Source organism: Brienomyrus brachyistius, chromosome 11, assembly GCF_023856365.1.
Source record: "Brienomyrus brachyistius isolate T26 chromosome 11, BBRACH_0.4, whole genome shotgun sequence".
NCBI lineage: Eukaryota > Metazoa > Chordata > Actinopteri > Osteoglossiformes > Mormyridae > Brienomyrus > Brienomyrus brachyistius.
This window is the reverse complement of record NC_064543.1, coordinates 8,978,754-9,005,640: the sequence shown is the minus strand read 5'-3', so window position 1 is coordinate 9,005,640 and position 26,887 is coordinate 8,978,754. Positions and strand designations below refer to the sequence as shown.

Here is a 26,887-nt window from a genome sequence, read left to right as displayed (position 1 = left end):
CTGTAGGTTTCACCACGCAGATGCAGTTGCTCGGTCTGACCCCTGGCGATCGCCCTGACGCCCAGTGGCTCGCCGTCTGTCCACATCATGAATACGGCTCGACATCTATTCCAGAACTGTGAGCTGACTGGTTCAGCAGGATTCAGGCGGGCGGTGTTTACAATCCCGCCCTGCCACGTTTCAGATCCTTAACAGCACCAACCTGCCTGCTCGTCTCGTCCAACCTGTCAGCAAGATCACGTCCCAGGCAATTCCTTAGTTATTTGCAAATAAACATGGCGGTTATGTAAGCAAAACATGACGATGTCTGCGATGCAGGTGGTCAGGATGTGTTTGGCGTCACGCTGCTGCCTGCTCAGGAGACTCAAAGATTCCTGGTTTTTAGAATCATTTGGTTTTAAACTAGAACAGAAATGTAAACAAATATTACTAATATCAACATCTGCCGTTCATTCAATTACAACACAAGACTGATGCATACCTTTACACACATTTTTATTTATCCAGACAGAATACAGAAATTAGGGCTAGGGCTTGTTATGCATGTCACATAGAATAAAAATCACAAAGTATGTACTACATAGTATATTGGTGTATAGTTTTTATTTTAACCTTCTGTGATTTTGTCTTTGCAGAAAAATGGCTTTGAACAGTTCTGCATCAACTTTGTGAATGAGAAGCTTCAGCAGATTTTCATCGAGCTAACCCTGAAAGCCGAACAGGTAACGGCAGATGTTTGCTTTCTGCCTGCACTCCCGTCACCCATCTCTGCCTGCTAAAGCGCTTCCTCCAGCGAGACTCATTTCTCAAGCCGCTTATAAATCTGGCCGTCCGAGCCTGTGGGGTGAGCGAGGCCAGCGGGCCGGCGACTGACTGTGCTCTCTGCGTCCTCCAGGAAGAATATGTGCAGGAGGGCATCCGGTGGACTCCCATCGAATACTTCAACAACAAGATCGTGTGTGACCTCATAGAGAGCAAAGTGAGCGGCCTGGCAGCTGTCCCGCGCTAACGGCACTTCTGATGCACAGCTTTGGGCCTGTATTACCTGCCAGGCTCAGGATTAGCTTTGCGATTTTATTGTAGCATTTGCTGCTAACGTGTGTTTATAATTGATAACACTTTCTACTATCTGTTGTTACATTAAGACAGCTAGTGCCCATTGGATCTGCTTATAAATTCGCCGTAGATTAAATAAAAATTTTCAGTTGTTTCTGGTAAATGGCAATCCAGGAATTTTAATTGTGGAACATAGACACTTGTTCTGGAACGTTCCTCAGTGTTGGTCAGGTTTAATGGGCTCATTGTCGGCATCTACCTCATCTCTGCATGCAAATATGTAGCTTCTATTTGATTTTTTTTCCCCCCAGAATCCCCCTGGTATCATGAGCATCCTGGATGACGTGTGTGCCACCATGCACGCGGTGGGGGAGGGGGCGGACCAGACTCTGCTGCAGAAGCTGCGCGTGCAGGTCAACACCCATGAGCACTTCAACAGCTGGAACCAGGGATTCATCATCCACCATTACGCTGGGAAGGTGATGGAAGCCAGACCTCCATGCGTATCTCTCTGCTTCTGAGCCCAAAGTGCTGCTCAAGTCGAAGATTCACATCAGTTAACCATTAAGTCACGCAGGGCTTATGAAACCTCACAGTCCCTTGTATTTCTCAGCAGTTATCTAGCTGTAAAAATGTCTCTTCAGCTGTCAGCTAAGTAGCAGAAATAATGTACTTTCATAAGTGTCATAAGTGACCGGCGTCTTGTGTCCCGCAGGTGTCCTATGATGCGGAAGGGTTCTGCGAGAGGAACAGAGACGTGCTGTTCACAGACCTCATCGAGCTGATGCAGAGCAGCGAAATGTAGGTGACCGGCCACAGAGGGGCGCCGCGTACCTGCCTGTCATCGACAGCCTGAGGGGCACAATCCAGGCAGCGCGTGTGTTACTCAGTACCAAAAGCCCAACGACCGTACTTGTGGTGCAGTGAATCATGGGATTGGTGTCGTCCATACTTCTGTTCTTGAGTATTGGACGTAGTTTCTGGCAGCGTGGATGACGTAACACGGGTACGCGAGACCACAGTTACGCTTCTGGGAGGCACCAAAACGACGGATCATTGTGTTCATTTCACTCCTGTTCCTCATATGCTGCCCACTAAACCGGTGGATCAGGACCGATATTACGTTGTGCGTGAAGCAAGTCATGGACTGTGTGCGTTGTCTTGTTGCCACGGAAGCATAACCTGCTGTCTCGTTTGTTTTGTTTGTAAGGAAGCCGCCTGCGGTGCGCACTTGTGGGCGCCCTGTTCTTTGGCCCCCGTCGAGTGCAGGTTCCCATCTGTGCAAACAGCCGCAGAGCCTTTGTAATGGGAGTTTGGTGGGGGGGGGGGGTTATCCTCAGACCCTATTCCGAGAGGTGGCGCCACCAGCAGGCCTTACTTCATTTTCATGACCTGCACCCAGCTGTCCGCATACAGACAAAGCTGCCCGTTTATTTCCCATAATCCCCAAGCAGGATGCTCCTTCCGGAATTGCATGGAAATCCAACCATTTCATTTATTAAACCTTGGATATGCATCTGTTTTGTTTATGCTTATTTATATACCGCTGGAAACTCTTAAACATCTGCAAATCTTTTGTTAGCATCCGTTGCTTCTGTTTTTCTGACCAAAAGTTATATTTTAAAGCCTGTTCAGTTTTTAAATTATGGAGTTTCTATTTTAAAACCCTGGAAGAATCAGCATGCTGTTACCCCCAGTGTGCAGTCTAAAGGGTATTATGCTGCTGGAAATTAGTCTCGGCTTGAGAGAACCGTGAACAAAGGAAATAGTGCACAAGAGGAAGGATGTGTAGATTTTTATGTCCCTGCAGAACATTTCCACGCTGGGAAACAGTTCTCTGGGAATGTAAAGAAGCTCCTCAATTATGTGAACTTTTCAGTGCGATCTGACGGCAGCCACAGTCACCCTAAACGTAAGCTTTGGCCTGGGGTCGACGTCAAGGACTCACGGTCACCCTAAATGCGAGCTTTCGATGTTTCGATGTCACAGACGCCATAATGTAGTCTTTTCCTAGGAGAGATGTTGTAGTACGAAAAGCAAGAATAACGCTGCAATTTCTTTGTGCCACATCTTACGGTTTCTGAGTTCATGTCCCTCTCTGTTTTGTTTCATAAGACGCTTCATCCGAGCCCTCTTCCCAGAAAACCTGACCCAGGACAAGAAGGGTCGACCCACCACGGCGGGCAGTAAGATCAAGGTCAGCTGGGTGTGAGAGACTTGTGTGGGGAGAGGGAGGTCCGCATTCTGCTGCTTGTCCACGCATGTCCTACAGCTTCCCCCAAAATTGGGGACCCTCCGCTGAAAGAATGGATGCAAGGACCATTCACTCGCCTGTTTTCCCTGAAAAGCCTGATTCAGGACCAGTGAACTGTGGGGCTATGTGCGCACACACAAACCCATTACCCAAGTACTAATTGTAGGGAAAGCCAGATTGTACCTGCTTTGTGCTGCTAGATGTTAGCCTGATCAGATCATTTTGCCCGAGCCCCTCAGTACTTCCTTGAATGTTTTTCAGTTGTGTTCATTCTTAACTTTTAAATTGCTCCATTGATTTGTCTTGGAAAGCATATTCATAAGCGCCGACAGGTGCGATGCGATGATCAGTGCTAATGCTGGCATGGAGATACACTGCAGATGTAATCTGAACCTGCTTTGGGCCGCTTTGTCTAATGACTATGACTCATTGTGCTCCAATCAGCTGTGACTCAGCTTCCCTTGATTTTCCCCTCAGAAACAAGCTAACGACCTGGTGAACACGCTAATGAAGTGCACCCCCCACTACATCCGCTGCATCAAGCCCAACGAGACCAAGAAGCCAAAGGACTGGGAGGAGGGAAGGTGAGACTAACACACACACACACACACAAACGCTGTCTGTGGCTATGACCGGACTCTGGACAAACACACACACACAAGGTGCTCAGTGCTGCCACACTGGTAGACAGATAATAATCCTTTATTTTAACTGTACCCAGCTGCGCACATAAGATGCCCACTTATTTCCCATAATCCCATGCAGGGGACGCAAACCTGAATTTTTAAACAGATGTTCTCACCACCATCACTCTGTAATCTGAGCCTTTTCTTTGCTCGTCTTCAGGCTCTCTTGCGTTTTCTTTAAAGCTATTTCTGTAAGCTCTGAAACCTCCGCGTGCCCCTTATAGGTACTAATTTGTATTTTTTTTGCACTCACGTTTCCTCATTAACACACCCACGTGCAAACGCACACACACACACACACACACCCTGCGCCCACGACGGGGCCGGTATGCAGGGTGACCCGGCCCATGGCCCCCATGGAGGAAGGTCCCATCGCGTGTTCTGCCTTTGTTCACCTCCTTCCTCCGCTTGACACAAACTGAATGCTCAGCCCTCTGACCTGCCGTGCTGCATTGTTAGGCACCCAACAGTCTTCCTGTTGTGCGGAAGCCAGGATCCAGCTTCTTGCCCATTTAATAGCATTCAGGACTGTTGTTTACCCATGAAGGCCGCTGGCACTCTTGCCCGTATACGGGAGAGCAGGATGCCCTGGTGTTTTTGGTCTGAGAAAGTGCCTGTGTTTCATCTCACTGCAGAGTCAAGCATCAGGTGGAGTACCTGGGGCTGAAGGAAAACATCCGGGTGCGGCGTGCTGGTTACGCCTACAGGAGGGTCTTCCGGAAGTTCCTCAACAGGTTGGTGACATGCGGACCCCTCCCCCCCAACCTTCTATCTGTACTGGAATGTGAATTCAACATTTAAGCAGGGGGGAAGCCCAGCCGTAGGTACTGACAGAACGCTGCTGGACGACACCTGAAGCCCTATAGTACTGAGAAGTGCAGAAGGAGACTCTGGGGCCTGATCAGTACACAGCCCCAGCAGAGAGACTGGGCCGTTCAGAGGCAGTCAGCAGTAGGGGATTTGCTGATGTTTGTAATGGTGCAGCTAGGACTTCTGGGTATTTACTGCTGGGACAGGGTGAGGGCTGTAGATATAGATGGAGGTGGAGATGGAGGTGGAGGTGGAGATGGAGGTGGAGGTGGGATTACAGGCCGGACTGGATATGACCTTTGTCTGGGCTTTTGGTGCACAAGGTACCAGAAGGGGGGGCTGTTAGCTTATTGCTCCCGTATTAATAAGCTGTCACCGTCCTGTTGTGCTCGGTCATACTCAGGCTGTGGTTCGATACCCCCCCGCCCCCCCAAGGTACGCCATCCTGACCCGGGAGTCTTGGCCCACCTGGAGGGGCGATGAGAAGCAGGGCGTCCTTCACCTGCTACGCTCCGTAAACATGGACCAAGACCAGTTTCAGCTGGGCCGAACCAAGGTCTTCATCAAGGCCCCCGAGTCGGTGAGTCCGCACCATCCCGCGTGCCAGACGTCAGCTGAAGTATTAGCGCTCGGGATTGATCACAGAAACAGGGTAGGCCTTACACAGAGGCAACAGCGACGCTATTCTGTTAGGCTAGCATCCAAAGTGCGGCGTTTGTCAGAGCTGATGAAGCATGGGATTGTGGGAGGGGGAGCAGGCTGAGCTTTGGGGCCTCTCAGTGAAAGCCATGTTTTGTGACTTGCCTGTGAGCTCACTTGTTGACTTTTCCACGCGCATTTGAATTGGCCCTTGTGGCTGGGTGTCAGGGTCTACCTGGGAGGTGTGAATGCAGCCCTGGCCTGCTAGACCCTGCCCCCCCTCCCACCCCCCGCCCCGCTGGGGTCCTGGCATCTGGCCCTGGCTGACAAAACTCTAAGTGGCTTTTTTAATTAATAAAAAAGCACTTCCCCCTAATAAGGCAGTGACGCAGACTAATTATTCTGGGAGCTCTGTGATTGTATTATTTTTTGCATTAGCAATAAGTGGTTCGTAAACATCCCTGCAGACCAGCTGAGCTGTCATCCCTCTCATTCAGAGGCTAAACTGGGTCAGCTGTTGGGTTTTACAACTGTCATGCTGTGTGACATTTGAGACCAAGAGCAGAAACAGCAGTTCTCTGGGTTGCCCCGTGCCTCCTGGGCCGGTCCGCACGCCCTTAGCGACGGCTCTGATGCCCTCTGGCTGACCCAGCCCTGGCTCTGAGCCAAGTCTCTCAGGGCCCGAGCAGCAAACAGGAAGTTTAGTCTCTGTGGCGATCCGGCCAATGATGAAAACAAGGCAGGGAGAGTGAGGAGCTGGTGGGGGCAGGGGAGCAGGCTCACTGCTTAGCGTGCACAGGGTGTTTCAGGGTGTTTAGCGCACTGTGTTTGTGCATGTTGGGTGAGCTGGCTGTGTTGGGTGTGTCACTGTTTGCTGTGTGTCAGCTTGGGTGCATTTTGAGGTGTATGAATAGGAACGCCTTTGGGTCGGTCAGCATGCTGATGTATCCCCCCTCACCCCCCTCAGCTGTTCCTGCTGGAAGAGACAAGGGAGCGTAAGTTTGACGGCTTTGCCAGGACCATCCAACGGGCCTGGCGTAAGTACCTGGCCAGGAAGAAGTATGTCCAGATGAGAGAAGAAGGTATGTGCACAATTACAGCACAGACACACACGGTCCAGCACAGACACACACGGTACAGCACAGACACACACGGTACAGCACAGACGCACACAGTACAGCACAGACACACACGGTACAGCACAGACACACACGGTACAGCACAGACGCACACAGTACAGCACAGACACACACGGTACAGCACAGACACACACGGTACAGCACAGACGCACACAGTACAGCACAGACGCACACAGTACAGCACAGACACACACGGTACAGCACAGACACACACGGTACAGCACAGACGCACACAGTACAGCACAGACACACACGGTACAGCACAGACACACACGGTACAGCACAGACACACACAGTACAGCACAGACACACACGGTACAGCACAGACGCACACAGTACAGCACAGACACACACGGTACAGCACAGACACACACGGTACAGCACAGACACACACGGTACAGCACAGACACACACGGTACAGCACAGACGCACACAGTACAGCACAGACACACACGGTACAGCACAGACACACACGGTACAGCACAGACGCACACAGTACAGCACAGACACACACAGTACAGCACAGACACACACGGTACAGCACAGACACACACAGTACAGCACAGACACACACGGTACAGCACAGACACACACGGTACAGCACAGACACACACACAGTCACAGCTTCCCACTGCTGTAGCGAATCCTCTGTTTTTCCACACCGTCTCCTGTTCTTTGCACGTCTCTCCATTGTGTCTCAGTGACTCCCCCCCCCTCATCCTTCCCCCCAGCTTCGGATCTCCTTCTGAACAAGAAGGAGCGACGGAGGCACAGCATCAACCGTAACTTTGTGGGCGACTACCTGGGCATGGACGACCGCCCTGAACTGCGCCGCTTCCTGGCCAAGAGGGAGAAGATCGACTTCGCCGACAAAGTCACCAAATACGACCGCCGCTTCAAGGTTCCTCTCCTGACCAGCGTCATATTTCTCATAGGGGTTGGGGAGGTTTACAGGCTTCACTCGAGGCTCTAACCTTGTTGTCCAGAGGTATCAGTTTCCCTGGTGATTCCTGAATGGCCTCCAGACCCCTGTCACATGATTGGGCAGTGTTGCGGTCAGGCCCTCACACTGGTGCCACTTTGGCCTCAAAGCCCCTGTCACATGATTGGGCAGTGTTGCGGTCAGGCCCTCACACTGGTGCCACTTTGGCCTCAAAGCCCCTGTCACATGATTGGGCAGTGCTGTGGTGCCATGTCAGTTTTCCCAACAAAGAACCTCCGTTTTCTTGTTTTGTTAACGTGGAGCCTTTTTTGTGGCGGCTCCTCATGCTCTCACATCTCCTGCGGTGGCCTGCAACCCAGCAGCAGTCCCTCACTCACAGGCTCACTCTCCATGTGACCAGGGCATAAAGAGGGACCTCATCCTGACGCCCAAGTGCCTGTACCTGATTGGCCGTGAGAAGGTGAAGCAGGGCCCGGAGAAGGGTCAGGTGACAGAAGTGGTGAAGCGGAAGATCGAGATTGAGAAGATCCTGGGGCTGTCCCTCAGGTGAGACGGGGGAGGGCGCTGTGCTGCTCTCCTAGCTTCGATGTTTCTACACTTTCATTCCCACCTGTATGGACTCCTCTCCCCTGAGGCAAGTTAACCAGGGGCCCGGGGGCATCTCTGCCAGTAACAGAAATACACAGCCCCACCGCCCCCACCTCAGATTCAGGAGGCCACAGATGTCTGCAAGCTCCACACTGCCTCCCCCTTAAGCAGTTACGGAGGTGATGTACAGACAGCCATTGCTGTAATGTCTCTGCCATTCTTCCTGAGGACCACTGTTACCCTGTTGCCCTGTCCGTATAGCAGTGGGGGCAGATTTTACATGGTTTCACGGGTGGAGGTTCTGTCACGCCTAATGCAGCGGCATTATCTGTATGTATGTGTATCTGCACATATGTGTGTGTGTGCCTCTCTGGGAGCAGCACGTGCACAGAGTCTGGCCTGCGGTTAATGCGAAACAGGTGGGGCTCATGAGGGCGGGGGGGGGCGTGCTCGTAAAACACTCGTTAAAAAAGACTTAAGTTTATTGACGCAGTGGCCCCACTGCCTTTTCTGCTCAGCCAGTGCCTGAAGGGTTAGGGTGTGGCCCTGCTTGTCAGATGGTGGCCCCGCCCCACTCCGCCCCTCCCCCTCTCTGCCCCGCCCTCCACTCTGCTTCTGTGATGGTATGGTATGACTATTAGCCTCATAAAAACAACATTGTGACTCATGTCTGTAACCTTTAGTCTTAAGTTTTGTGTCATTGTTTCATTTCTCAGCATTTCTCTCTTGCTGGCCTCCTTGTCCTCGTGTCCCTCCTCCCGTTTGTCCTCTTTGCTGTCGTTCCGTTTGCCCCTTTGCCTGACTGTCCCGCCTCCTCTCCGCAGCACCCTGCAGGACGACTTCTTCATCTTGCACGAGCAGGAGTATGACAGCCTGCTGGAGTCCACCTTCAAGACGGAGCTGGTCAGCCTGCTGGCACGCCGCTTCGAGGAGAGGACGCAGAGGAAGCTGCCGATGAAGTTTGCCAATACGTCAGTGAGCCCGTTCGCAGAACGCATCCGCGTCACGCCTGGGCCGGGCTTATCGCTGCCGTTTGCTGGGGGGTGGGGGAGTCAGTGTGAAGGGGGGCGCTGGGCTGAGGAAAGGCAGCTCCGTCCTAAGGTTGAGTTTGGACTCTTTGTGTCCAAACTGTGCTCTGAATAATGAGGTCCACCATAAATGAGAGCCAGGTTTAATAGCTTAGCGATTACTGCATTCACTTAACACACGGAAGGTCCCGGAATAGAAACTGGCCAGTAACAGAGTGCAGTTCAGTAGGTTAGGGACTTGTCCCAAGACCCAAAAGGTTGTGGGTTTGAATTCCGCAATCGACTGACTGATCACATCGCCACTGCACCCTTGTGCAAAGGCCTTTAGCCAACCTGCTCTTGGCTGACCCTGTGCTCTCGCCATAGCACTTACTTCTGCCTGTGTGTATATTTGTGTCTGTCCATCATAAAGAGCAAAATGAAGATGTGTAAACTCCCCAATTTTTGCCAATTTTGCCCAATTTTGTTCCTCTATTCTTTCTTTACTTGGGTAGGGACAACTGCAAAACGCAGCAACTGTATATTTTATCAAAATTGAGTAGTGGACCAAAATCAGATCTCTTTGCTTCTGTTTTATCTCCTGACAGAATATCCTAGTTTATCTAAACTCGGTTTATCTAAACTCGGTTTATCTAAACTCGGTTTCAGTGTCAGCGGAGTCGCTGTGCTTTGTTTAATTAATAATTAATTAAAGTTAATTTAGTGATGCTGCAGGGCAGATTTTTCCCTGTTGGGATTCTGTAAAGTTTTGTCTTATTTAATCTGATTTAATTTAGATGGGTGTGATTATTTGTGTATTTCTTTGTATCGACACTCTACAGGAATGTGTATTGCGTTTACAATGATTTAACTCTCCCTGAATGGTGGTTAAATATTTATACGTCACAGTTGCTTTTCTCTTCATTTTGGTGACAGTTACACATTTGTATATTGGCTTTGTGTGGTCCTTTTGGCCCCTCTCTTACTCCCAGCTGAATCTCTCCTCCTCCTGCTCCTCCTCCTCCTCAGTCTTGAAGTGAAGCTGAAGAAGGAGAGCTGGGGCCCTTGGAGTGGAGGCGGCTCCCGCCAGGTGCAGTTCATGGTGGGCCAGGGCGAGGTGGCCATGCTCCGGCCCTCAAACAAGATGCTGCAGGTCAGCATCGGACCCGGGCTGCCCAGGAACACACGTAGGTATCACGCCTGGGCACCCTGAGGCCCCGCCTCTTTCCCGTCCCCCACCTGAGGCCCCGCCTCTTTCCCGTCCCCCACCTGAGGCCCCGCCTCTTTCCCATCCCCCACCTGAGGCCCCGCCTCTTTCCCGCCCCCACCTGAGGCCCCGCCTCTTTCCCGTCCCCCACCTGAGGCCCCGCCTCTTTCCCGTCCCCCACCTGAGGCCCTGCCTCTTGTCCTGTGCCCCACCCCAAGGCCCCATCTCTTTTATTGTCCCCCACCCCCACCTTCGCCTCTTTTCTGTCCCCCCTCCCTCTTTGTCTCCCTGACATACCTTTCGATTTAAATGCTACTCAGGGGTGAGCAATACATGCGACAAAAACACTGCTCACATCTGTCATCCTCCAGGCCCCTCAAAAAAGAATTTTGCTCCCTCCAAATTCCCCCAGCGCTACCCATCACGGGCTGCTCCAGGACCTCCAGGTAGGGCACTCCAAGACCCCTGATCTTCTATGCCGATTCCTAATTAGCATCTTAACAAAACAAGCAACAGCTGAATAGCTAAACAGGGACGAATTTCCCACATCAGAAAGCCTTAGGGGTCTCTCCTACCCCGGCCCTTATTTCCTTACACTTTTATTATGTTTTGCTAAGTTTGTTCCATTTAAATGACGTGTTTGAAGAGCGAGGTCTGGATGTTCTTTTCATGAGTTTGGATCCCGTTGAATGGCACCTTTTCAGTTTCTCATCAAAACGGGGGTCTGAAGACCACCAATCACGCAGCCGGGCAGAGGAATGCCACCTACGCTCAGAACTCCACGCAGAGGCTACAGGCTAACAGCACCAGTCGACCCTTCCTGCCGGCGGCCCTCAGCAACATGCAGGCGAAGGAGAGGGGCAGCCGGGTCCAGCCCAACCTGGAGTGCCTGAGGGTCCCGGACCAGGGAGCAGCAGGGTAAGTGGCACTGCCACAGGCCAAGGGCCTCATGGGTAATGTGACTGTGGACTGGAAGTTTCCTTTTAAGAAGAAGCTTTTAACAATGTAATACGTTATATAGAGGCTACTGGCCGTCATACAGACTGGTGTTTCCCAACCTGGTCCTCAGGGACCCCCAGACGGTTCACGTTTTTGCCCCCTCCTACCTCCCGGTATCAAAAATGTGGACGCTGGCATAGATGGTTAGAGACCCGGTTAGCAGGACCTAAGCTGGCCTCCGCTGAATGCAATGATGTGTTCCTTTATAGTAACGGAGGACTGCAACCAACTGCGAATGGAAGAACGTGAGTCCCTGAGTGTGTCTGGGTGGCGGGCCATAGTGTTCCTCGGTAGAGCTCACTGTCACTCTCTGTCACTCCCTCTCCTGCAGGGGTCACCTCTCTCCTCCCTCCTGTGACTCCCCCACTCTGCGTGGGATGGCAATGGGGCTTTCACTTTGTGCTTAAGTGTTTATTTCTTTTAATTGCTTGTTTGTCTCTGAAATAAGGGCCCCTGGATTTTTCACACCCAGTAGCTTTTAGCCCAAGAGAGTTTTGCTTTGTTTATGATGTTGGGTCTGGAAAGAATCGTCCCAAAAGACAGAACTTAACTTCTGAGCAATAATAAAATTCTTTTATATTATTTATTTATTCAGCAGAACACTGGGTTATTAGCAAATGGGGGGCTCTGCATTTCCACAAACAAGCAAAAGTCTGATACAGCATTGCAAAGTCGTAGTATGTGGTGCAATTATCGGATATTTTGTCTGCATTTTAATTACTCTCATTATTAATGTCGTTAATGACACCTGTCCAATGCAACAGCCACTGGCGTAGGAAAGAGTTTGATACTGGGGGGGGGGGGGGCACACAATAATTTAAACGTAAAAGTCCATTTTTGTTGTAGGGACAAATGATGGTAAATTAAATATTGGGGGGAGGGAGTCCCTTGTGTCCCCCCAGTTCCTACGCCCTTTGGTAAACACAGTGTAGTTAATTTGGCTCTTCTGCCATTGTAATGCTGTAAATAAGTTTTGCACACAAGCCGGCACACAGAAGCTGTATCTGCCTGCCTTAGCACCCATCCGTTTATACAGCAGAATCTTAAAGCCGCCACATCGCGCCTGACTTTTTTTGCGTGGTGCACTGCCATCTAGTGGTCACTCAAAAAAAAAAAGCTTTGCGACCTGACATTGTCTCATGCGAAACGTCGTCGTACCGTTGATGCCACGTGTTGCAGCCTCAGGTGGGCGTAATGCATGTTACCCACCTAACAGCAGGTGAAGCGTCACAGAACTACTGCTTGGATCACTGAAAGGAGACTTCTGGGTTAAGATTCCTGTCACATTGCCTCGTTTCTCCAGGGCTCACAGACAGAGCGTCAACAGGCCTGCCCCAGGTGGGGGCCGGCCCAAGCCCACCCCCAAGCCCAAGCCACAAGTCCCCCAGTGCAGGGCTCTGTACGCCTACGATGCCCAGGACACAGACGAGCTCAGCTTCAATGCTGACGACATCATCGACATTATCAAGGAAGGTAAGAGAGTCACGCTTCCAGGAGGCTGCATGACACAAGCCAGCCCTCCTGCTGCGTTTAGTGCCAGAGGTGGAGGTGTCAGCCTCATTCTGTCTCCTCCCCCCCTCAGACGTCTCTGGTTGGTGGACAGGGAGATTACGAGGCAAACAGGGTCTGTTCCCCAACAACTATGTCAACAAGATCTAGGCTGGCTGCTTCTGCTCAGTGTCCACCAGGAGATTCGAACGGCGGAGACGGCGGGAAAACTAGCCATTGGAAGGGGGTGAGGTAACTGTTCCTCTATTGCTGCATGACCCTGGGGTCCCAGACCGGGGTCCTACTACCCCATGGATCCAGGCGTAGTGCTTGGGTGGCAGAGAAGTTCCGTCACACAAGGATCTGAAGAAACAGTCTCAGAGCTGGTGTTGGCTACACAAGTCCTGTGAGCACTGAACAAGACTATTTATTCTATTTAAAGCTTTTTTGTAATGAATTCTACTTAGCAGATATATCAAAGACGAGCTGTTTTATCTGAAGAGGTGCAGCATGTATGATATGTGCAACCAGGAGAAATTCTATTCTTTTATCTTTGTATGTAAAGGGATTTTCACAGATTAGAGATGCGGTCGGCTTAAAGTCTGTACTTCATGGTTAAAATGGTTCTTTTTGTCAGTAAGAATGCTGCTGGAATTGATTTTACAAATAGTATTTGAATGAGATTAATTTATAAATATTGCTGATGCCATTCATTGAAAATATTCAAGGTTAGTGCTGTACCATGTTTATCTCCCTGGCAGTTTTTATAAAACATTGTATTGATAACTAGTCCCCCATGACAATATGGGCAGGCTTTTGTAGCGAAGTTTCACTTTTGTTTACTGCTCCATATACAAATCTGTTACAGCTTTAGAAACTCAACCCCAGACCTTTGAAATATTTTAATTCCATGAATGTCAGTTACTTTCTTGCTAAAAATGCAGTTACAAACAGACATGAACTAAGTTAATGGATTAAAAGCACTTTATGACCAGGGTATAAGATTCATCAGCCAACTCCTCCCAGGATGTAAAAGTTATGAAGGGAATTTTTAGAAAAAGTTTACAGAAAAACAAATTAAAATGTTAAAACATTACTGTGTTGTCAAGTAAATTTCCTTCAATTACCTCACCTGCACTGCAGGTGTTGATCTCCTTCGCCTCATCTTTCCTCTACTTCGCATGCGAATTTCCATGCACATGGAGTCTTCAAAGGTGAAGGCTGACGAGTCACTGAAGTTTAAGCACGTCCCCCAACTCACCCACCACAACATCGCGTGTTAAGACCAGGGGACCATGCTAAAGCTAGTCACCACAACCAGCCTGATGAAATAAACATCCCAAAGCTCATTTTTGATTACTACCAGAACACAACGTTGAATGACTTCCATTGATGTACAATAGAACCAAACGGAATGCCCACACTGCAACCAAATGACTTGGAAGAGCTTGTTGCTGATTTATGCAACACCATACCCTTTGTAAATAAAGAGGGGGGGGCGGGGGGGTTCTGTCAATGCATTATTGGCTTTTTAATTAGGAAGAGAGAAAAAAAAAAATTCGTCCAAAGCACTGAAAGAATTGTGGTATTACCACACCAAACAGGTAAAACTACTTGTCAGAAACAAGCAATCGAACACCTTTAAAACATTTATACATAGTATTTCACAAAATGTACATAAAACCCCCAATAGCACCCCCCCCAGATCCTCAAAAGTGCAGCAGTCAAGCCTGTGATGTGGCCTCACAGCAGAGGGGCAGCCAGGTCCTTGATGACTGCAGACTTCAGCTGAGGAATGACACTGATCTTCATTAGCCGACTGCCTGCATATTTGTTCTTCACAGCCTTGGGGAGGGAGAAGCCATTAAAACCCAACAACGTAATCCGGTCACGAAAGGAAAGGGGGCATCACTTACAAGGTGTTTGGTAAGACCTTCATTGACCCGGACCACATTCTTGGCCATGTGCTGCATTATTGGCTTGAGGCCGTCTTCAGTATACGTGGTGTAGTGCTGCTGTGTTGCAGACTAGACAACCCAAGAAAAACAATGACATCAAGCCAATCACAGCAGTGCAGGGCTTTGAGGGAGACGAGCTCTGGAGCTCCATGCTTACCCATCTCTGTCCTTCGAGCACCAGCTGAGAGAGACAGAGGGCAGCAGCAGCGATTTCAGAGGGGTTGTAGTGCAGCGTGTCGTAATCGGTCAGGGTCAGCTCCATTAAGTACTTGGCCAGCGTGTGCTTCTCCGCATCCGCCTTAAGAGAAGCAGCCATAAGGTCAGTCACGCCTTACCGGCTTAAGAGGCAGAAGCAGCTGCTATGAGGCGCTTTACATTGCCCGCTTTCGAAGCCCTCCGGAGGAAATGCAGGGGAAGGGGCCGCCCCAGCTGGTAGTTGAGGTGTCTCAGAATCATCATCTCCATCTCGCGAATCTGGGCCTTCGTGAAAGCGTTGTCGGTGATGTACACGAAGTCGCTGACCTCCGGGGCGTACATCTCCTCATACTTCGAAGCAATCAGCATGGCAGTCACTCCAACCAGCTGCAGCTTACGTCTGGAGACCGGCTGCACCTGAGAACCGAGTCGAGCATTCAACACGAGACTGGAGGCACCAGAAGAGACCAGTTCAAAGATCTTCTGGGGGGGGAAAGTGACTTGCCTGCAGGAAGCGGTCAATGATGGCAATAGTCATGTACAATGTTTCTTGCAGAAGCTGGAACCTGGAGTGGACCTGGATCAGCCAGTCGACCAAAAGAGCACGCATGCGCTCATTAATCTCATAGCCCTGCATGTATTTCGGACGGACGGACTGCTGCGCCTAGACAGAAAGGGAAACCACTTAGGGGGGGAAGCTCCAAAAACGCTACCGGATTTCACACTAAATACGCCAGTCAATGGCATCTCCGGAAGGATTAGGGCAGTGTTTCCCCGATCTGGTCCTCAGGACCCCCCAAACCAGTCCACACTTTTGGTCAGCAACAGGAGCAAAAGCTTGGACTATCTGGGGGGTCCCCGGGGACTGGATTGGGAAATACTGGATTATGGTAAGGTACTTGCTTAAGAACTAGTACCTCAAGCTCCCAGAGATACACGTAGATGTCTTTTACGTATTCGGAACACAGCTGAGGCATGTCAGCGTCTCCTTCATCGATGTCTCCTACAGCCAGAAGCGCATCCGAGAAGGCCTGGCACAGGTCCTCCTCCTCCTTCATGGAAACATCTGCGCAAACCGGCGCCGCTGGAACAGGCGCACTGACCGGAGCCGGAGCCGGGACACATCGCGGCTGCGCCGCGGCCGCCTTACCCTGCGGCTGGGAAGGGCCTTTGGTAGCTTTCAGGCCGGCAGCTTTCCAGGTCGTAGCCGTCTTCTGTCGGAGCATAAAGGGGGTGAGGCTAAGGAACGCCGCTTAGCATGCGGGGGGCTCCAGGGCGCGCAGTAGAGGCCATACCTTGACTATGGACACTTTGGAAATGTTGGAAAGCTCCCCCAACGCCGGCCTCCTTCCTCCCACCATAGCCGCCTTGCCCATCGGAGCAGCATTTTCGGCATTGACGGCCTGTTCAGACAGACTCACTTTAGCTAGTTACAGATCAGTGTTGCTGATAAACACGGTTACTGACACTCATGCAGCGATTACAACAGAGCAACTAGAAGCGAAAATGCAGAAACTCAACCTAATCAAGCACGTTAACCAACTTTCGCGAGATCAATCAGCTCAGTAACTAGCCAGTTACCTGTACGTGGCTGTCGAAATACATGCAAGCCAGAGTTTTGCAATGCTCACAACTATTCCAAGCTTAAAATACTATTTCATACTCACAGCTGCGCGAAGAGCCAAAGACATTCTTTAAAAAAAATGTTCTGCAAAAAGAACAGTATAAAACCGTCAAACGTGCTTTAATCTGCAACCCGCCTACCAACGCTACCCAGAATATTTAATTTGAAAACCCAAGTAAAGCAAAACACCACCGCATCCATTCAAATACCGCTCCGCGACTCCTCATTGGCTGCGTTGACGCACGACGCTCTCCTTCGATTGGCTGCCAAAAAACGGTCGGAGGTCGCGGTTTCCAATCAACAGAATAACACCTTTTTTGGTAGTTCGTGTTATCGTAAATTATGCTACATCGATGCATCCAGAGTTTGCAGATGATGCATAATTTTAAAACCTATACCGAAATGTTACGAAATGTTATGACATCGGTTCTCGCGATACAGGAGGAGGAAGCACTGTACCGGCGTCAAGGACAAAGCATGTCGGGAAATGTTGTTCATAACGCAGATATGGCTTCCCATATAGGACCAAGATTCTGACATAAAACGCCTTCAAATATAGTGCATATACAATATAGTCCTATACCTTAGTGTTCTGGTGTTTGAATAAATAACGTATCGTTAAGTTTATATAAATGATGTTTTAGTATAATGAGCCACGCATAAGAAATGGAAGAAATTCATTTGTTGATGCCGATATTATTCATATAGGCCCTGAAGGCACAATGGCGGCTTTCTAAGACATTACTTGCTAGTTTTATTATGATGGATTTTTATTTGTGATTAACCATCATGACCATACCTCGTCTTTTTGGGACCTAAAACTGCCTGACGTCCGATATTTCACTAGGTTTCATGTTCTTTCAATACTGTGCCCATTTGCGTTGCTTAGACGACTCCTTACATAAAACATGGTCACCCTGTAGTTAACTACGGTCGGTGTGGGAATCATTACCTATTACACGTATATTTTCTATTTCAGAGCGTCATTGGCTTTTTCTGCCAAAGCAGGCGGCTCCTTTACAGCCTTGGCATGTGACTATATTGTCATGGCCGCTCTCTTCTAAGTCGATGATCTACCCCGGCTTAATGGGACTGTTACATACAATGACAATCAAAAATATTCAGGGCCCTCATCTGCAAGACACTCTGGCGATGTGAATAAAATTAGTGAGAAGGCCTTATTCAACAGTCAAATGATTCCCTTTTGAATCATTCTGAGAATATTGTTCACTATTAATAGCTAAAAACTGGAATTCTCGTCACAAATATCCATGTGTAAAATCATTCAGCCCACAAAGTCAGTATTTTATGGAGAATCCTTTACCCTTTCAAACCTCCACTGAATGTTCCCTGTATGGACCGACCAGCTTTTGACACCTCTCTGCTGGAATTTTAGCCCATTCCTAAGGTGCTAATGCTTCTTTGGTTTCCATGCCACCACTGCCTGCTTTAAATCCCATCAAATATGTAGCACAACACACCCACAGCAGGGCTGAGCTTCCTCCATGCTTCGCCTCGGGTATAGCATTCTTCTTAAAAGCATTTCCTTGTGCCAGACATATTCCTGATCAATGGGACCAAACAGTTTGAATCTAATCTATCCTTCTTAGACACATTTCTTCATTAGGTCACGCCACGGGTCTCCAGCAGGGATTTTTCTTAGCTATTCCTTTCATATGTCAGACTCTCCCAAGTGAAATGCCGCTTTTACTTCGACATCTAGGCAGGTTCACTGCTGTACCGCAAGTTATAAACTTGTGCATGGTGCTCGAGATGAACTAGAACAGAGATTGGGAGCCAGGCCTTCGTGTCCAACATCAGTGCCTGACCTCACAAATGATCTTCTGGATGAATGGGCAAAAATTCCCACAGACACACTTCAAAATCTTGCGCAAAGCCTTCCCAGAAGAGTGTCAGCTGTTATAACTGTAAAGGGGGGACCAGCTCCACGTTGATGCCTATGGATTTAGAATGGGACGTCACAGAGGAACCTGTGGGTGTAATGACCAGGTGTCTCAGTTCTTCTGTCCATATAGTGCATGTATCACAGTGGCAGCAAATTAAATATCAGTACAGTTTTCCTGAATACTTCATTGTTCAAACAGTTTTGTAGCCTTACAATTTAAATGATAAAAAAAAACACCATTATTGAATGGGAGTTTAATAATTATGACACAGCTATATCACAAATATCTCACTATTGAAATATTACATTATACATTTTCATTATTAATTTGAATGACAGTCAACTGATAGACAACTGATATTTTTTGAAAGAATCTGTCCTCAGAAATATTTTAAATTTGCAATCCCTTAGTTTTAAAGGGACTTTGAATAATTTTGGATGCCACCGTAGTTGGCAGATGAATGGGACGTTGGACTTCTTACACTTTCATTCGCATTAAACTTTTACTGAAAATGTAACTTCCATGTCCTTATGAACTTAGGTCTAACTTTGATGCTATTTCACTGCTGAGAAATGAAATGCAGCCACTAATACTGTGGTCTCATGAAAGTGGTACCTGTGTGTACATCACTTAATACTTGATCTAGGAGACTGTACTGAACGCCGAATCACCCGTTACAAATGCAGATGGAGATTCCCCTTGCGTTGAAATCTGAGACCATCCAAGATGCGCTGTTGCTTTGGCAAACAGACAGACACAAGTAAGAGTTGCCTAACTTTATTTATTAATATTATTTTAAAACTAATATAAATCCCCCGAGACGCAACATGGGGCCATTAAATCTGAACGCATGGATACCTGCCGTAAGTACTGTATTTTAACACTCCATTCAAAGTGAGATTTTCTTCCCCCCGAAAGTCAGCAGTCAGAGTAGAAATACATCGATTCAACACACTTATTTTCACAAGACCCCTGTCTTATTACTTTCAGCTTTTGATGTGCAAGTATATGCAAGTTAGCTAGTTGAGAATAACATTAGTGTTAAGTTCTTCAGGGCAAAAAACATTTGCTGCAAAAGAAAAAAATAAAAAATAAATCAAAGACCTGACAACTGATAACTAGCTTTGTTAAGATGGATTGTTACCAACACCTCACATGGAGACGTCATTAACGGGCAGTCCGAACACATATTTATAAAACGGGAACGCTAATGAAATGGGGGGCGTGGCCATACTCAGCCTCCAGTCCATGATTCACTTTCGCCCACAGGTTACACAATCAGGTGGAACCTGGTTTGCCTGTCAGATACCTAAGAAGATGTTGTCCAGCTTTGCCCACATACAACACAGACTGACATAAGGCATCTCCCACACACAAGATCAAAAATTAATTTAAAATACACCAAGTGACATTCAATCATTATTTTTCCTCAAACGTCAGCTGCAAATGTGTGCAACATTGTGCATAAAAACCAGTGGGGGGTGGGTTGCCAAGTATGTGTATTTTCTGGGAAGTGACATGCTTTGTGATTGTTCCCATTCAATGGACACTGCATGGTGGTTCAACGACGTAATACAGCGGCTGTTTGGGTCTTCCTCCTAATTTTAAGGAATGTGTTATTAATAATTCCCCCAACCCCCAAATGATCAAACTGACCATATGCAAACAAACAGAATCATTTAAATGAGTCTTGATATGGTTGAAGCTGACATTCTATTCCAGTAAAGCATGGCATCATGAACATAGAAATGCTTCCTTTACCAGAGTAGCACACTCAGCACGTATTTAGGCCGTGAGCAGCCTAATTCATTACATGTGCAAAGAAATGCGTCACAAAGAACCATGCGGAAAAAAAGAGAACACAGGAGGGGGAGAATAGCTACATAAAAAGCTTTATAAATATAATCAAAATTTAAAATCCTCACTGAAAACGCTTTTAGCAGGATGGGTACTATGTGGCGGCCAGCATTGTGTTTTAAATGCTCGACATCTTATTGTTTTTCCCATAATTCATGCCATCTTTGGTTGACTGCATCACGGAAGAAAAGGAAGAGAATTAAAATCACATAAGAGGTTTCTGAGAGCAGCATCAACTCTCCGCAGACAGCTGGGCCTCGATATCCACTCTGCAGATGGGGCATTTCTTGTTGGTGAGCAACCACTGGTCCACGCAGAGCTGATGGAACAGGTGCATGCAGGGAAGGCGTCTGGGAAGAAGGAGAATTACCATTAGGGAGCAGCCATTTAAATATCTACATTTCTGGGCTAAGAATGCATCGGCAAGCCTCATCTCCCGTCCCGAGCCAATGGCCTAACACATTTTCTTAGCTTGTTTAAAGCATAGCACCTCTTTCTTTGAAGTACAAATTCAGCATAATGCAACATATGCATGGATCTGTCACTGTTACATTCACCATATAGTTTCAGAGATACAAATTAATTTGTTAATTAGATACTTTTATACTGTGATGTACAATTGAGAAAGCAGGGTCAGTCTGTCCCTGGAACAGTTGGGATTAAGGGCCCAAAGGGGGCAAATCAAAGGATTTGAACCTGCAACCTTCTGATTACATGCACATAACATAACTTACACCCCGATCCACACACCACCCCAGGTGTTAAAATAGAAACTCTAATGCCTATAAGTTACACCTGAACAAGCTCATTTTAACATTTTTTTTTTTATTACTTTAATTGAACAAATCTGACAAGTATATATGCATGTCATGTTACCCGATTCATCTGGCAACAAAAACCTGTAGTTTTACAGTTGCACCACCAGGGGGCTGAAAAAATAATCCATGTCATCACATAAACTAATTCGGGAACTCAGACAAAATGACAGCCTAAATGTTGATATTGATTTAAATTGAAAATTCCGCAAATTATGACTCAAAACTAACCTGTTTTAATATTTTCAACATGGTCTTTTGCACGTTATGGCAAAACTGAGGTGGTTATCTGTTAAATAAAGTAAAAATCTGATAGAAATTGATGATTTCATCCATTATCTCAGCTCTCAAGTACCCTGTTCCCAATATAGTTTTTTTTATAAAAGACATTACAGAGACAGGGCCCCGCGCAGACAGGGCCCCGCGCAGACAGGGCCCCGCGCAGACAGGGCCCCGCGCAGACAGGGCCCCGCGCAGACAGGGCCCCGCGCAGACAGGGCCCCGCGCAGACAGGGCCCCGCGCAGGGGTACTGACGTACCTGACATCCTCTCCCTCCTCCAGTATAGACAGGCAGATGGTGCACTTCTCCTCGGTGTCTTCCTCCGTTCCCTCATCTTCCTCCTGCTTCCCGTGCAGCTTCCTCTGTCGGTGCAGAGATACGGCAGGTGTGAGGCCTCAGGGTGACACCGAGATGCCACAGTAAACCGGAAAGTGCCCCCCGCCGTATGGGGCCAGTGCGGCCTCTACTGCTGAACTGTCTACCAGAGACTCTCTCCGGCATCTTCCATATCAGCTGGTACAATGTTAGGCTGCACTTATTCCTGCTTACCACTAAACTAAAGCTGTCAGCTGTGGATGCTGGTTCTGGGTTTGGCAGATGGCTTCTGCCTTCAAGGAACTGTGTACGCTGACACTCCAACAGCGCTAAAGCAGGTGTTCTGTCACTTGGCCAACAACTTAAGTGTTAAAATCACGCTGTTTTTCCTTTAAACCGACACTGAAGAGCTCTTGGAAGATGCATCCCAAAGACAGAATGTGCGCACATTCCGACTCCGGAATAGCCGCGTCGGCACACACAGTATCAGATTTCACACAGTGCCCTGGGCTGAGCCATCCCACCTTCTTGTACTTGTGTGGGTACGTGCATCTCTCTATGGTTCCCTGAGAGGCACCGCGGTTCACAGTTCCCAGCCTCTCTTCTAGGTGCAGCAGATCCTGGCAGAAAGGGATGAAACACTCATTTCAACTCAGAGTTCGACATACATAAAGGAAAAACAAGGAGATGCCGAGTGGCGTCTTACTTCATAGGTCCGCCGGAATCCCGTCATCCTGGATGAGATATAGCGGATGTGTGGGTACGTCACTTCAGGAACGCCCGTGTGCTGCACGAGAGAGAAAGTGTGGCGGAGGTGAAGCTACTCATGGTCGTCACACGCCGCAGCCCTGGAAAGCGTCAGCTGAACCCTCCATTCTGAGGGACATCATTCACTCACTGCCTGGTAACTGGCAAACTCCCACAGTACCCATGAACCGGCTGAAGTGATCAACATCAGGTGTCCAACAAGACAGTTAACAATCAATTAAAGTCAATCAATGAAATAACCAATGAAGGATAACTAGTCAGAGCTTGGTGTGGTGAAGTATCCCCTCGGACTGAGGGCCCGTCCTACGGCGGGGGACTCACCACAAACGGGATGGGGAAGTGGTGCAGCCTGGGCGGGGGGTGGTAGTGAGGGAGGTGGAGGTGCCCCGAGGGGTATGGGGCTAAGGTCACTCCTGCCTCGATCCCCAGCTCCCTGCAGGCCAGACGAGACCGGCATCATCATCACAGCGCGGGCTAGCAGGTTAACACAGTGTCTTCTAATCCGGTCCTCGGGGACCCACAGACAGTCCACGTTTTGCCCCATCCCAGCTCCCCACCGAGCAAACACTGAACAAAAACGTGCATTGTCTGCCAGGGAGCTCGGAGGGAACAAAAACCGGGACCGACGGTGGGTCACTGAAGATCGGATTGGGAAACACTGGGTTAAGAATGCTGGCAGAAGACAACAGGCAGTTACACACGCAAAGCAGGCGACTGACCAGGTGGTCCGCTGGTCTGGCTGGCGAGGGTGTGAGGACATGGTCTGTGGCACGTGGATGTGGTGACCGTGTCCGTAGTTGGGGTGCATCCTGTGGGGGTGAGGCGGTGGTCTTTCATGGGCTCGTCTGGGGGAGGGAGGGAAAGGGACAGATCCAGCATTAATGTCCCGGTGTGAGATACTCAGACAAAAAGTCAACAACGGAGACTGGGGAAGCGTGGAGGCAGCGTTTGACGGAACTCACGTGGGGTGCTGCATCATCCGGCGTCTCTGCACCTCCATCCTCTGCAGCAGGTCGTGCTGGTGCAGCCTCTGGACCGAAGGGCCCAGCGGCGGCACGTGGTGGTGGAGAGCCTGGTGCTCGGGGGGCAGGTGCTGGGGGAGGGGGCCCGCGGAGCCCGACAGGCTGTGGCCGGAGAGAGAGGGTGGCGGCACGGCCGTGGGGGGCACGGTGTGGCCGGGGGCGGGGCCATGAGATGGCAGGGGCGTGTGGAAGGGGTGCACCGGGTGGGGAATTACGTAGTCAGCCTGGGGGGGTGGCTGTGGAGCGGACTGCGGGTTCCCGTGGGAGTGAGGGCAGGAGGACGGAGGCTGGTGGTGAAGGGAGCGGCTGAGAGGTCCGTCTGAGAGAGAGAGGGGGGGAGGGGCAAGCGAAACAGTGAAGGAGGTAGGAACTAGAGACAAATAAAAGAGCAGGAACATTAAAAGTGCAGGCCTGCAGGACCTCCCCCAGTCCTGTACCCCCAACAGGCACTTCTCCTCTATGCCAAAGTTTCTCAGTCCGGTCCTCGGGGACCCCCGGACAGTCCATGTTTTTGTTCCCTCCTAGTTAGTCCGTCCTCCAGGTGCTGCCCGTTTAAGCGGGGAAGATCCAGGCCTCTTCCTGAAGCCCTTTTACACATCAGCCAGCAGCCCGGCTTCCTGCACGAGCGCGAGCTACGCATCCCGATTGCATAAAGTTTACATCATTTCAGCTCAAACAAGACGAAACCCTGATGACTGGAACTGACTGGAGTTCCTCTCCAGAAATTAGCTTTGAAGCAGCCAAATTCACTCAAATGAGACGATGAGGCTGCTGGTTCGTAGCCATCCAGGAATTAGCACCACAAGTCCAGCCGTTATTAGCTGGAGCTCAAAAGCAGCAGGAGCTAAGAGCTCAGAGCTGAGTTCAGACCAGAGATGGCAGAAGGCAGGCAGAAGCTCATCCTGGCCTCTTAGTACGCAGCTTAACTGATGTTAGCCGACTGGCTAACTTACCCAAAGTACCACCCTGCAGCACACAAACATACCAAGGGGGGTCCCAATCCTGAGCAACAGGCTTTAAATAAAGCAGGAGGTCAGAGGTTAAGTTACACAAGAATCATTACACTATATGGACTAAAGTATTGGGACACCTGACCATTACACCCATGAGAACTTCCCATTCTAAATCCATAGGTGTCAGTATGGAGCTGGTCCCCCCTTTGCAGCTATAACAGCTGCCACTCTTCTGGGGAGGTTTTCCACAAGATTTTGGAGTGTGTCTCTGTGAGGATTTCTGCTCATTCATCCAGAAGAGCATTTGTGAGGTCAGGCAAGGATGTTGGAGATGAAGGCCTGGCTCACAATCTCCGTTCTAGTTCATCCCAAAGGTGCTTGAGGTCAGGGCTCTCAGAGTCAGTCAAAATGTCTTGGTATGCGGAAAAATTAAGAGTTCCCTTCCCTGGAACTAAGGGGTCCAGCTCAGCCACTGAAAAACAACCTCAATCCATGATTTACAGTTGGCACAATGCAGTCAGGCAGGTAACGTTCTCCTGGCATCCGCCAAACCCAGACTCGTCCATCAGACTGGCAGACAGAAGCTATATTCGTCACTCCACAGAACACGTTTCCACTGCTCCAGAGTCCAGTGACGACGTGAGTTATACCACTGCATCTGACGCTTGCCATTGCTCTTAGTGAAGTGAGGCCTGCATGCAGCTGCTCGGCCATGGAAGCCCATTCCATGAAGCTCCCAGTGCACAGTTGTTGTGCTGGAGTTAATGCCAGTGGAGGTTTGGAATTCTGCAGCTACTGAGTCTACAGACCACTGGCGACTTGGAATATCTAACAGGGAAGACATTTCAAGAACTTTTTGCAAAGGTGGCATCCCATGACAGGACCACACTTGAATTTACTGAGCTGACTGCATGGCTCAGTGATTGATTTTATACACCTGTGGCAAAGGGTCTGAATGAAACACCCGAATGCAGGGATTAAGAGGCGTGTCCCAATACTTTAGTCCTTGTAGTTTACCTGTGAACTATGGTGGTCGTTTCCATAGATGGGCTTTAAAGGAAAATGGACTGCAAGTCACTATTGGTTAAATGAGACATGCCGCGTTCCAGGCCCACCCACCCGGGAGTTTGACGGCTGCATACTCACAGGTAGGGTGCATATAGTGCCTGCAGGAGGACAGCTGGGGAGGGGCTGGGGGTGGGGCTGGCATGGCCGACCCGAAGCAGTCGGGGGCGCCCGGCTGGCTGGGCCCTGGGGCGGGCTGAGAGGCGTATGGAGGGGGGCGGGCCGACGAGCCGGGGCAGCAGGGATCGAAGGCGGAGGCGGCATGGAAGCCAGCGGCCGAGGTCACACCACCGGTCCTCATGGAGCTGCTGCTACTGAGGTCCACTGGCAGGGTCTGCGGGGGTGGGGGGCAGAGGGGTTAGAGGCTCACGGTCACATGCAGTGGGGAATCTTGGCCGACGAAGCCCCCCTACGCTAGCCATGGCAGAGCCTCCTCAATGGCCCCCCCATATGCCAGCTGCAGGGGGTCCTGCCCGACGGCGCCCCCAACGCCAGCCCAAGCGAGCGATCACAATTGCCACCCAAGCCGACTCGTAAAGTTCAGAAGATGCACCTCCAGTCGCTTGGGGGGGAGGACGATGCCTCCCCCTCACCCCTAATGGTTTTCATTTTTAACAATCCAGCCTCACATGTATAAATCAGCCGAGCAGCTTCCATAATTAGGACGGGGGGAATATTCTCGAGCGGCATTATTCTGCTGTGAAAGCGCCTTCCAGAAAAATCCACTGTAGTGATTCGCATCAAATATTCATTATTTGTCATCTCGGCTGTACTGGGTTTGTTTAACCACTAACACAGCAGTGCTGGTTTGAGTCGATCTGGCATGGAGCGACCGGCCCTCACTAACAGTGTTACGCAGCTCATGACGGAGAATTCCCTTTGTCTCCTCTATTGTTTTGGTTTCTTACCATCTGTTGGAACAAAATACCTGCATCACACAATTTCAGACCAAGAAACAGAAAAAGGCAATAAAAGCTAAACATAACCAACAAACCAAAGGATAAATAAGCATTTATCAGAGAAAATGCTGCTGAAAGACAAGACTGAACCCATTTCATTGTAAATTTACTTGATTTGTTTATCCAAAACATGATTTTCCTAGTTTGATAGCTGACTATTTTTCTGGAGTAACTCTGCTGAGGTGCCTTGGCGGAGGCAAGAAGCCGGTCAGGTACCAGCTATCAAAGGGAAGGAGGAGGAGCCAACAAGCTGGGTGTGGCCACACCGTCTGGCTGCAATACAGGAAACGTGGCAAAGAAAGGAAACCCAGGTCAGCACGAGTTTTTAATAACATGACGAGCTAGATTCTGG

At 49.4% G+C, this 26,887-nt stretch overlaps 3 protein-coding genes across 5 annotated transcripts in view; 1 reads left to right on the top strand and 2 right to left on the bottom strand.

Annotated features, from left to right (window-relative positions):
• myo1ea (myosin IEa) overlaps positions 1–13,912 on the top strand; it is a 41,690-nt gene extending 27,778 nt beyond the window's left edge. The window contains exons 12-29 of one of the 2 annotated variants that reach the window (XM_049030060.1): positions 636–722; positions 896–979; positions 1,368–1,535; positions 1,772–1,857; positions 3,172–3,253; positions 3,788–3,894; positions 4,632–4,730; positions 5,242–5,386; positions 6,413–6,527; positions 7,316–7,485; positions 7,928–8,073; positions 8,940–9,086; positions 10,152–10,309; positions 10,701–10,775; positions 11,034–11,247; positions 11,538–11,573; positions 12,632–12,801; positions 12,911–13,912. In XM_049030060.1, the coding sequence (XP_048886017.1) occupies positions 636–722; positions 896–979; positions 1,368–1,535; positions 1,772–1,857; positions 3,172–3,253; positions 3,788–3,894; positions 4,632–4,730; positions 5,242–5,386; positions 6,413–6,527; positions 7,316–7,485; positions 7,928–8,073; positions 8,940–9,086; positions 10,152–10,309; positions 10,701–10,775; positions 11,034–11,247; positions 11,538–11,573; positions 12,632–12,801; positions 12,911–12,987 (2,166 nt within the window). In that variant the 3' untranslated portion in view covers positions 12,988–13,912. The remainder of the gene's footprint in view (positions 1–635; positions 723–895; positions 980–1,367; positions 1,536–1,771; positions 1,858–3,171; positions 3,254–3,787; positions 3,895–4,631; positions 4,731–5,241; positions 5,387–6,412; positions 6,528–7,315; positions 7,486–7,927; positions 8,074–8,939; positions 9,087–10,151; positions 10,310–10,700; positions 10,776–11,033; positions 11,248–11,537; positions 11,574–12,631; positions 12,802–12,910) is intronic. The other variant, XM_049030061.1, reaches the window with a different exon arrangement.
• Positions 13,913–14,323: 411 nt separating this feature from the next.
• On the bottom strand, positions 14,324–16,794 carry ccnb2 (cyclin B2). The gene is made up of 8 exons (XM_049030064.1): positions 16,637–16,794; positions 16,265–16,372; positions 15,887–16,183; positions 15,475–15,633; positions 15,150–15,386; positions 14,932–15,072; positions 14,733–14,843; positions 14,324–14,661 (listed from the first exon to the last, which is right to left on the bottom strand). Exons 1-8 carry the CDS (start codon positions 16,658–16,660, stop codon positions 14,560–14,562), a joined length of 1,179 nt encoding a protein of 392 aa, XP_048886021.1. The 5' UTR covers positions 16,661–16,794; the 3' UTR covers positions 14,324–14,559.
• A 2,467-nt stretch (positions 16,795–19,261) lies between these two features.
• The window catches only part of rnf111 (ring finger protein 111), a 29,080-nt gene continuing 21,454 nt past the window's right edge, over positions 19,262–26,887 (bottom strand). For both annotated transcript variants that reach the window (XM_049030062.1, XM_049030063.1), the window contains 8 exons: positions 25,658–25,910; positions 23,499–23,877; positions 23,256–23,381; positions 22,858–22,969; positions 22,475–22,555; positions 22,293–22,388; positions 21,712–21,815; positions 19,262–20,707 (listed from right to left, as the gene is read on the bottom strand). In XM_049030062.1, the coding sequence (XP_048886019.1) occupies positions 20,590–20,707; positions 21,712–21,815; positions 22,293–22,388; positions 22,475–22,555; positions 22,858–22,969; positions 23,256–23,381; positions 23,499–23,877; positions 25,658–25,910 (1,269 nt within the window). In that variant the 3' untranslated portion in view covers positions 19,262–20,589. The remainder of the gene's footprint in view (positions 20,708–21,711; positions 21,816–22,292; positions 22,389–22,474; positions 22,556–22,857; positions 22,970–23,255; positions 23,382–23,498; positions 23,878–25,657; positions 25,911–26,887) is intronic.